An 11,914-nucleotide genomic window follows, 5' to 3' on the forward strand; every position below is an offset into this window, starting at 1 on the left:
AAACTTTAGCAGTTATATTAACATTAAGGATATTACCTGCTCATACCCAAGAGAAACTAAGCACAGGAAGAGGATGGACAAATTATTGTGTGTGTCTGTGTCATTCTATGCTGCTTTTGATACACATTTTTTCACTTGTATCTTTGCCAACCTGCACCTGTTAAACACAGAGGGATGATATTAAATAATCATTTCATTATCAAATAATTATAAACCCCAACCGGTCGTGGCTATGCCTATGCGCCTTGAGATAATGTAAATTATGATTTTGCGATATACTTATACATTTGAATTTAATTTAATTTGTATGGCTTCATGTCTCCACACTGCAGCTTAAGGATCAGTTTGTACAGTCCATTTTTTAATGCTGCTGGTTAAATGTTTCCTACATTACACCTGTAACCTCCACCCAATGGTTTAATCCATTTCATTACATATGAGGTGGTGGTGTGGGGATGAAGCCAGGTCAACTTTTTTATAAAATTAAAATAACCACCTGTTAAAACCTGTATCTGATGGTGCAGTTATTGTAAAATGGAGTATGGCTGTAGAGGGACTCATTTTTTCCTTTTATTATTTCTATGCTCTAGTGCAGCCATTCCCAAACTGAAGAATGCAGAGGCCCAATTTGAAAACTGAAGAATTTGCGCAGCCCATCCACACCTTTAATCACAACTGTATGATCCTCACACAGGACTATAATCAACTAGTATTACCATACATATTATTTAATTTATAACCATTGATTGTAGATGTGACCTTTCAGAAGTATAACACTTACAGTAAGTATGTCTCAATTTCACTTGGGAAAACTCCTGCTGCAGTCTTCTCACACGATTCAGTCACGAGTTTGTTCTTCCTGGCTATGTGCAAAAATGTGGATGAGTCAAAAGAAACCACAACAGGAGGAAGTGGTTTTTGCTGATGCATGTATGACTGGTCAAGTGGTTTGGCACATAGACTTGCTGTTATTGTCTCGAGGCATGTTGTTTATTTCCTAACATTTTCCAGTAATAGATGACTTGGCTCTTCTCTGGCCCAGGGTGGATTTTCTTTCATTTCCTTTATCGTGACCAAATATGTTCACTTTTTCAGTGACTCATTATTACCTCAGTTGTGTTAATTTCCTGGAAGGCTTGTAAAGGCTGTGGGTAAAATATAGAGGAATTCCTGAAAACCTGCTTTTGTCTGAAGCTTTAACTTGGGAAGATTTATTTTCCATGTGAGAAGTATAAAATATAAAGCCAAAGCTACAGGGATGGCTCCAAGAACAACTCGGTTACTTTACTGAAAATGGGCCTAGACCTCAATTTAATCCCAGAGTTGTAACCAGACTTGAAACTTGTCCATCGATGTTCCCTGAAGACTCTTTTAAATATGAATCGAAGCATTCAATTTTTATATACTGCATTATTAATAAAAACATGGCGTTTAAAGATGGGATATGCATTTTATACTTTGCACTATATGGATTTGAGTAAAGTCACGCTGGTATTAATCTTTCATGCTGATCAGGGGAATAAAATGTTGCAAAACATTAAAACATGAAAAAGGTCCAAAGGGGAGAATCATTTTTATAGGCATGATATGCAGAGATAGTGGAAGAGTTGTTTTCAGATCCATTACTGAGGTTGGGACATTTTCAGAAACAATAACATATTCTCAGCAAATAACAGTATGTCTGGGAAACACTTCTGGATGTTCAGTCAAAGTATAAACACAAGTTACAAGCAGCCGAGAGCCTTTACTGTAATAAAGGCACTATGCTTGTATGTAGAGAAATTTACAGTAGTTATAAAAGTGGAATCAAATTAAATTCACTACAGAAATCTCTGACTATAGATTCTTTTTTTCAGTCTTGGTATTGTATGTGTCTTCTATCCAGATCCTAATGTTATCACCAGGTATAAAGTCCTAACTAAATGAATCAATCTGTATATTTGGCTTTCAAAACAGAACCAGCACACTATTGCCTCACATAATCAGAGTCATCAGTTATTGAGCCATAGTGACAGTGCAACAACCTTCCACTATAGTGTGCAAGACAAACTAAAAGCACATTTCTCAACTAGGTGTCAGCCACCGACTCCTTTTATTTCCTTGACACAGTTTATTTAACTACTGGTCAAATAAGCATCCAAGTTCTTTTTATATTGGAAACAGTGACCATCTTTTTCTAAGAAAAAAATAGAGATAAATCTGTGTATATATGTTTATATATATGTATATATATATATTAATGAAAAATATGATAGCATTCTTTGTAATTCAAAACCAGAACAGTATTTGTGAAACAGAACTCTCAAAATGGTCTGTGGTCATTACACTGCAAGGAACAGCAATATTACTTGCACTGCATCTGAATAATTTCCCTTTGATAACTTAACGAGTCAACCCGTGTGTGTGTGTGTGTGTTTGATGGGACATTCACCACTGATAAAAGGAAACAAACACTGTCATAAAATAACAAAACATAAAATAACTTAGTTAACTTAACACTAGTCGTCCAAGTCGATGACCTTTTTTTCACAGGTTTGGAGTTTCAGTAAGTACCACGACTTCCAAGAATTATTTTGATGAACTCCGAACAAGCTTTCAATAAAATAATCTGTTTAGCTCTTTGGATAACAGTACAATCTGCTTCAGTTCCACCATAAAAGTCTCTGTAGCACCACATCAGAATTCGAACAGTATGTGCTACATCTTCAAAAGTCTTTTGCTCAGTGTGACTTGAGTTTTGCGTCCGATGAATCCATCGTTGTTTTCACAGCTTGTCTTCACTTGGAGTCTCCCAGCAGATGGACAATGAGTTCGTAAGAGGAGAGGACGATGGCCGTGTTAGGGATTTGTCTAATTAGCTGTGGAATGAGTCCTCTATAAAAAGCTGCATAGCCTTCCTCCACTGCTATTAACCTTCCCGTCTGGAAGAAATATTTGTACTTGCTGCCTTCCTCACGCAGCCTTGTCCGTATGACCTCTGAGGAGACAAAAACACAAAAAAACTATTAGTAATTTAATCAAATATGAATTCTCTACAGTGAAATGCGGTTGTTGTTAGGGGAAGAAAAATGGATGCAAGTGTTTACCATGTGGGTAGGCGATACAGGACGCACAACCCTTTGAAACAGCAGCTGCCATCATCAAACCCAGGAAGTCTGATGCTCCTTTCTCCTTTTCGCCATTCGCGGAGGCGAACTGGCTTTCGGCGAGACGTTTCTTCAGTGTCTCGTAGATGAGGAAGCAGATCATGGTCTCCGAGATGCCAGCGTAAGATGCAGTCAGGCCTCGGTAGAAACCGCGGATCCCTTCTGTGCTGTGGACATAGCGGGCGCACTGCAGTGCATTCATCTTCTTCTCTCCTCTGGCTCTGGAAGATCAGGCAGGTCAGGCTCATTAGTGCTAAAATCACATTAGGATAAATCCCCAGTACAAGGTATCAGAACCAAACCCAAGCACAAATATACATTTTAAGAAAAACAGCTTTTGCATTTGAAGCATTGTCTACTTTAAATGATCAGAAAATTGCAACATGCTTTATACATTTGAAGAAAGCAAGGGAATCAAGGAGTTTAACCATTTCTTTGAAGTAGTACCTAATTTTACTTCAACTGAATGTGGTTTGAAATAATGGAATCCTTTGCCCTTTTATTCATAAAGCCATAGTTGTGTTACAGGACAAAAGTTCTTCCGAGACCAGACATGTGCGTGTGACATCACATGATTTTACTGCCCTGTACTCTGTAATGTAAATATAGACTCTTCCCCTGGACGCAGGACAGTGCGTCAGCACTGTGTATTTATGGCGCCAGGTCACACGCTCCGTCTCAAACCCAGTGTAACCCAAGGTCAGGGCCATGAAGGCAGGCTCAATTTAAGCTGAAAGGTCAAATTATTACCATTACCCTCTGCAACACCCCTAAAATAAGTCAGATTGTGTTACACTGCAGTCTGTCTAAAACATTTAAAATGCAAGAACACACAGGGCAGGTAACACAAAGAGAGTACACACTTTTTCTCCAGCTGCATCCTGGTCTTCACCATCCAGATGGGGTTCATCAGAGAGTTGGTAACAAAAGCTGAGGAAAAGTGACAAAAGAATATACCGTTTTACACCGCAGGATAATAAGATGATCACCTTGTCAGCGTAATTACTAACAAGGTTGTGAAGGTAAAATGTTTTTGTTCCGCCAATTGAGGGAAATGATAGGAGCACAACAATAAAAGCCAGCAAAATATACTGCTGAGTCAGATAAACAATCAAGGAATATTAGAATTGAGTCCTTTTCTAAAGTTGATAATGTTCATTTCAGAGGCTTTAAAAAGACTCAAGATGGAACCACTATATTTTATATAAAAAAGGGGAACATGCACTCTTCTCACCTGCAACACCAGCAGAGGACATGTGCACCAATCCGCTATTAGGGACGAACAGCCCATTGAACTTTTCTTTCGCTTTTGAGTATGCAGCAAAGTAAATGGCTCTGAAATAAAGAACAAACTGTTGAGAAGCCTGAACAGAAGCAGCTATAAAGTTTAGCACACACACTGCTTAGATGTTTTGAATATGTGAATGTGATTTTACATATGGCTGTTCAAATATGCAAATGATTCAATTCGGGCTTATGAGAGTGTTTGACTGAGTGCGTCCAGAGCAGTCGGTTTCCCGGTGCCTGTTCTATATGCCTGGTTTCTGGAACAAACAGTTACTGCACCAGAATGGGCTGAATAAGCACTTGGCAACACAGATACCCACTGAGCTGCTCTGAATGTGAGCGTGTTCGAGCTGGCTAGTGGAACAGAGGGACAGTGGAGTTACTGACCAAAGGCTCATGCTTTGGCTACTCATTAACCATGGGGAAAAGTATGACCCTAACCCTTTCCAGTTTAACAACTTTCAAGGTCTGATCAACATTTGATGATACATGAATTAGGACAATTCCTTTTACAGCTATATTACTGTTGTATGGAAGTTTACCTCCAACATTATCAACCATGAGCCAACAGGGCAAAGTTCTGACTTTGTGTTGAAACCAAAAGTAGAACAAAGGTGAAATTGAAACTTAAAAAAAGGTGCTTCCATGCAAAAACATTGATACAACTTCCTCTAAAAGTTTCAGACACAAATTTAAACATGATCAATTATCTCCAGTTGTTCTCATTGCCAGTCTTCGTCTGTAAAACCTAAATTGTTTTATTGATATTTAATTAGGTGTAAACTGGTGTGTACGCTCCTCCATTTATGTGGACACCAACTCATTGACCTGTACTAGGCCTCTGTAAGGAGGGAGGGGGACTCAAACATCATTGTCATGGCAACAGCTTCCTGTTTATACAGCCAGTTTGTGCTACCTCCTTTTTTGGTTTTATTTTGTTAGCGGCTGTGGTGTAGTACAAACTGAGTTGTCCTTATACACGAAAACAAGACTGCTAAGAAATCACCATTGCTTCACTTTCCGACCCACTTGGCCGCTGCTTTGTTTAGTGTTTTAGAATAACAAGGACACTTCCTTGTGTTTTATCATTAACTTGCACCGTAAAACAAGCAGGTATCATTTACTCTGACAAATTAAAAAAAAAAACATTGTTATAGATGGTCGTGGAGGTGGAGAACCCAGATATATTTGAGCAACTCAAACGGGTTTCATTGTACCTTGAGGGGGCCACACCAACAAGGTTCGGTCCCAGACCACGGAAAAGGGATCTTGGTCCCTCTTTTTCAAGAATTGATCTGAAATAAAAGCAGAGACATAAACCATCAGACAATGAAATAACTGACTTTTGGTCATACACACAACTGCACATTTTAAGGTGTCTCTTCATACGTCAGTCTGACTATCCCAGGCTCTATTAAAGGCTGATTCAATTACACCAGTCCTGTACACTCGAGCTGGTTTTTAATATGTTCGTTCACTGAACCCAGCCTTTGGCTTGTCACGTCAGCCACATCCCAGGGAGTTTGTGACTGTTTTGTAAATAGCAACCTTCATTCTCCAGATGATATTAAGCTCTGCCGAGGGACCAAAAAAGGGGTGGTTACCACTGCAGTTGCTGTGTTTTGTAGCGTGCTAAAGCAGTGCAACCTGCATTCGACTTCCAAATACATTTTGAACAAATTATGTATCATCATCACCTATTTTCAGTTCCAATATGAAGTTTACACATATGAGCCTATCAAAGACAAGCCTCTACAAGCATTGAAAACAGGAATCTGGATCAATTAAAGTAACTGACAAGGAAATATTTGTTCTCCAAAGACAAAAATGCCAGTAGCTTTTATGGCCTCAGCTACAGAAGACACCAGTTCAGACAGGTTAATTATGTGGCCTTGGTCCTTTGAGTGTAATATAACACTGACACAGCCCCCTACTTGAAAACATCCCCTCATTCCATTTGGCCTACTGAGGCTGCTCTAAGGCATCCCCAACCTAAGCAGATTCACAATAGAGCCTTTTTCAAGAACACCTTGTTTTAAGCACATCTTAAATCCTGCTGAGAAAGCATGACCAGTGTTACCCCAGACAGCCGATTAAAGAAACTACATTCAAAGACTGTTCTTGAGTCTCCCTTATGTAGGAGAGGATAATTACATCAGGACTATGCTGAAGAGAGAAAATGACAGGCTCTCCCAAAGCATTTCCACAGACTAAAAGTTACTTTGACAAAGTTGTTCAGGCAACACAACAGACACATCTAAACACTGAGGTTTTCACATAGTAGCAAGTCACACAGCAACTACCAAAATGCCATGCCGGCCCGTACGTAATAAGAGTAAAGAGCAAAGTACACAGACTGTGAGGAGGGAACACTTTGTGCCCTGGCATGCAGGTAATGATATACAAATGCTTCAAGGGACAGCTCACACAAGGTGCAGCAGTTTTTGCACACACAAAAAAAAAATCTTACCGTAGGACCTGCAGCAGGCCAGGCCCCGGCCGAATAACCCCCGTACCACTTAAGGTGCCTAGATGGACCTGGAAGACGGGCCGGAGGGTGAGGCCAGAGGACTGTAACCTTGTCTTCAGCACCTCCAGGGGACAGGTCACGATGGCTCCCACCGTACCACTACACCTGCAAATTGATAACATTTAAATTAGGATTATGGGCCTTGGGTATGTTTGGTTGAAAGCAATGTCCCGCTGGCCAATAGATGCGTGTTTTGTTATTATGATACAATGGTTAACCTGCTTAGATTAGTGTGCAACAATTTTTTTGCTCGATAACCCATGTGAACCTTGACTGGAGACACTTTCTTTCCTCTGATCGTAACACACATGAGCAGCCAGGACCAAGACATACTTAGCAGTGGTAATAAGGAGTTACCAGCACATCTGGTAAAGGTTTTTGTGGCTCAGACGTTCCAATTGCACTGAGGCAGACTATTTTTAGAGAGCAGCACTTTTTAATGTTCTTGCAACTTTTTGATTCATTCTGTTCTCAACATGTCTCACTTGCACAAATGTATCAGTGACAGGCTTAGAAGTCTGGAACAGATTAAACTAAGCCTCTGAACTGTCTCGCGTCTGAGTCAAACTTCCAATTGTCCATTCACTAATCATTCCCCATCTAGCCGGCTGATTTTCAGAAACCAATGAATGACTAAATTAAGATTTCAGATACATTTTTTTAATATTGCTTAATCCGACAAACCTGAAATCTTGCTAAAATTATTAGCTTGGCCTTAAGTGACATCCCTGGTGTTATTGCACATATAATGAGGGATGAGGCTAAACGCTGTCATACAAGCTCAGCTGGTTTTTTAAGTAAATGTTTACTTCATACAGACAATGGAGGAACTGCACGCCTTCAGCCGGATACAGCTCAAATAACAACATAGTCGTTAAAACAACTGAATTTACAATTAAAAATAAAAACATGTTCAGACCAAATCTCCTATACTACAAAAGGCAGCCATAATTGTACATGTCATAACATTTCAAGGGTAAAATGGCGTCATTGTTAACAAGCCTATGTCGCTCAAATGTGACCTCAACATGCACTGGAAGTCACCCAGCCTTTATGTACAGTCTATGCATCCAGCTCATGTTCGTGAACCGGTCCTGTGTGAAATTATACGCTGGAAACGGCTCGCATTCTTCGGCCAGGTGGCCATGAGCTTGTGGCGGCAGAGCACGGAGCTCCCTGCGGCCAAAGTCTCACGTAACACCGAGCTAAAGGCCACCGGTTCCCGAGACTGACCCGCGTCCCGCCGGCCAAGAGGAGACTTGGCTGGCCCCTAGCTCACAGTGTCGAGTTACACTTTTTAGCCCAAGTCTCAACATAACGTATTAATTATAACCCCCGGTGGTTTGCACACGACTTTTCAGACTCGAAACTCGCCGACAACCTGGATGCTAGCTCCCGGTGGATAGGCGGTGTTAGCAAACATCCGCACAGATGTAACGCACAGACATATAAAGAAAAGTTCGCTGTCCTTGCTCACGTTGGTTGTGTTATTAGTTTGAGGTGTGAGTTAAGTGAACACAGGTGAGGTCAGGCAGTGAATTTGTCCGCTGGTGAAGGGCAGCGAGCGTAGTGAGGGTCCAGTCGTTGTGCTATGCTAACACAAGCTAGCTAGCTGTTAGCGGTTTCGGTTAGCATGCCGGCTGGCGGCTGAGAAGCCTTTAGCTCAAAGCCCGGATCCTCTTTGTTTCAAGCAGATGAGACAGCGAAGCTTAAGCTCCGGCTGCGATCTCCACGTTTCATTTTCCCCTATTGTATTAATAACGCCGGTTTGCAGTGGTATCGTTCATGTGACTCACCCCCCGGCGAACAGATGAAGCAGCGTGTCTTTCTGTGCCATCGTTCCTTTCATGCAGCAACCATCTTCGTGACGTGCTTCTGTTTAAAGTGTCCCCGGGTGGAGGAAGTACAGCAGGTCGCACGGTTTCTGTTCCCGATGATCGGCTGGAGGTCCCTCTCTCTCTGTGCCGGAGATCCCTCTCTCTCTCTGTGCCGGAGATCCCTCTCTCTGTGCCGGGTCGGCGGAGCTGTCAGCGGAGGGGGGGCAGCGGCTCGACGAGCTGATGAGGAACCAGCGCTGACGTAAGAGGGCCGTCCGTGGGTGTTGTCCGTGACGTAGGGACACGTGCCGGGCACCTTGTTCCTGCCCGGGTCGTTACACAACAAACACAGACCCTCGAAAACACAACACCGTGACCTGGTCCAGTCCCCGGTGACCTTCAGCTGCCTATATGTTAAGACTATCATTTACAGGCATTGTATACGTTATAGGCTGTTTAATGTAACACTGTATAAAGGCAGCCCACACCATAAAGGTCCAGTGTTTAAGAGTTAGGTGAAAGGGCTCTATTAGCAGAAATTGAATAAAAGAATCCTTGTGTCTTTCATCTAAATTGTATAAATTGTAGTTTTCTATACCCTAGACTGGGGCCTTTATATTAAAACACTTTATATTTACATCTGGAGCGGGTCCTTTCCTCTTTACAGTCGTTCAAACTGGACAAACTAAACACCTTTTGAGTATTTATGAAAACTGAAGTCTACCACAGGTTCTCCTTCATGTTTGGAAAGGGAGGATGAGGGGAGGGGTGTTCAGCTGCATTACGCACATTCACTGCTAATTTCTACAAACTGAACCTTTAAAAGGGTCCACGTGATCATTTTATTTTCAAATATTCAAAAATATACTGACATTATAGAGAACGGTTTAAGAAAAAACAGTACACAATTCTTGAGACATTGTTGATCAATATTAAAGGAAGAAGAAATGGTGAGGAGCTTAACAGTGAGCGTCACAGCTTTTCTCTCTCCTTGTGACCAATCCCCCAGATTGTCCACATGCACAGCTGTTGATGCCCGTTGACCCCAAACCAGGAACATGCAAACAGCACACATTCATGCAAATACCAGATCCAAGACACACAGAAAGGGCTAGGACAAACTTTATGGATTTGTTGATGGTCCAGTGATGTGGCCCGCCTATGGCACATCAACAGAGAACCAACAAAAAAACAGTTACTTTGAAAGAGATCTCAGTTCGACTCATTTTACACACAGAACATAAGTGTATCTATGTAAGAGCTTCCTTGTTAACTATGCGCGGACATAAATGGTGAACCGATGAACAAGCTTATATGTTAATGTTCTCAGCTGTTTTGAAGAACCTCATAATTATAACTTGAATAATTTTTGTGTCAGATCAAGCCTATGTGGATTTCATAAAATCAAGGGTGCTCTTAGACAGGTAGAACAAGGTTGTTAGGATCTTTTCAATCTTTTCAATGTTTTGGACTTGTTTTTTTTTGACACAGGACCTACAGGGTAACAGGGTATGAATTGGTAACTATTTTATTGGCCTAGACTTCTGGAAGCAAACCTACAATATAAATCTAGGGCTGTATAATCTAGTGTCAAATATGATTCTTATTGCATATATTCATATCGTTTGTATATTAGTTTTGAATAAGCATTAAAAATATAGTTATAGAGTTATAGAGGCATCATCAGAAAAACATACAATAATGGCTGCAAAACATTGTAAGGGGTAGTGATGCACAGTGCACTCATAGTGCTATCACAATAGCTTGTTTGTTTTTGAAAGATGAAAATTATAATAATTTATTCTGAGAAGGTCACTCCATACATGATACATTTAGATGTTGTATGACTTCCTGCAGCTACAGCAGCTCAGATCAAACTGTTGGCCTTCCTATAATTAGCCTGTTCGCATCAGAGCAGCCAGATCACAGGACATCACAGAAATAATCTGACACCATGCGTGTTAACTCTGCTGTAATGAGGGCGTGATGTTATGGTATGTGCTGTCCACCAATGAGATGTCTCAACTTGGAATGCAACTCCTGCTGTGCGGATGGTTTAGCCAGAGAAAAACAAGTTACTCAATCATCTTGATAAGAGATTGTTTGTCTGTGTCTGCACAATAACACCTGAGCCAGTGTGCCAAAGACACTTGTTTAACCAGTGGTGCTTGATTTCTGACCTAATTTAATCCTAACAACATTTCTGTCATCCTGTATTGACAGTGTACATAAATCTGTGTTTGACATGGCAACACCTACATTTGTCCAATGTATTTGTACCTTTGTTATTTACTTTACTGGTAGTAATAGAGCGACAGTGACGCATATTGTATAACAAGGTACGGATCTCCTTTGTCTCACCAACATGAATGGTCTAAATTAAGTTTCTTTCAATGAACATCTGAGGTGGGTCAAGTAATAAAAAAATACATATGCATTTAAGAATTGTCATCAGTGGTTAAGAGTAATTCAGTAACTTTACTCAAGCACTGTGCTGAAGTACAGTTTTGAGGTACTTGTACTTTCCTCATGCATTTCCATACTTCCACTCCACCTTATTTCAGAAGGAAATATTTTAGTCTTTACTCCCTTATTAATTTATCAGCTCCAGTTACTGGTTTCTTGTCAAATCAAGATTTTACAAAAATAAATCATATGGTTGACATCCCGAAATATTTTAAAGACTAAACCAGTGGTTTCCTGCCTTTTTTGGCTTGTGAGATCTTAAAAAGAAACAGCATTTAGTTGGAATTTGTTGTAAAGTTAATGTAATGAGCTATTTAATCTCCAACGTTTTGAAATGGTGTCATTCAAATTATAGTTTTAGATTCATGCAACTAATTTTATTCAAATTTTCATAAAAAAAGCAAGAATTTAAGTCAAAAGGTTAAAGCAGAGATTTGTTTTTTTCTTCAATCCAGCTTTGTTTTTATTGTGTGCAGTTAAGTGCTACTTATGAATCAAGACATCAGTATCCACAATCTAATAGTATCACATACAATAATAATAATCAGTAACACATATTCTGCAGAATAATTAATTTAACTTTGATACCTAACCTATATTTTATTGTCAATACTTACTTTCTTTTGCACAGGCACAATTTTAAATGGATGAGATGCACTTGCAATGAA

At 40.3% G+C, this 11,914-nt stretch overlaps 1 protein-coding gene across 1 annotated transcript; it reads right to left on the bottom strand.

Annotated features, from left to right (window-relative positions):
• Window positions 1-1,556: 1,556 nt before the first annotated feature.
• On the bottom strand, window positions 1,557-9,008 carry slc25a33 (solute carrier family 25 member 33). The gene is made up of 7 exons (XM_061074336.1): window positions 8,760-9,008; window positions 6,904-7,068; window positions 5,651-5,728; window positions 4,381-4,481; window positions 4,010-4,076; window positions 3,087-3,367; window positions 1,557-2,977 (listed from the first exon to the last, which is right to left on the bottom strand). Exons 1-7 carry the CDS (start codon window positions 8,810-8,812, stop codon window positions 2,778-2,780), a joined length of 945 nt encoding a protein of 314 aa, XP_060930319.1. The 5' UTR covers window positions 8,813-9,008; the 3' UTR covers window positions 1,557-2,777.
• Window positions 9,009-11,914: the final 2,906 nt, after the last annotated feature.

The sequence above is a fragment of the Limanda limanda genome, chromosome 7, assembly GCF_963576545.1.
Source record: "Limanda limanda chromosome 7, fLimLim1.1, whole genome shotgun sequence".
Classification (NCBI taxonomy): Eukaryota; Metazoa; Chordata; class Actinopteri; order Pleuronectiformes; family Pleuronectidae; genus Limanda; species Limanda limanda.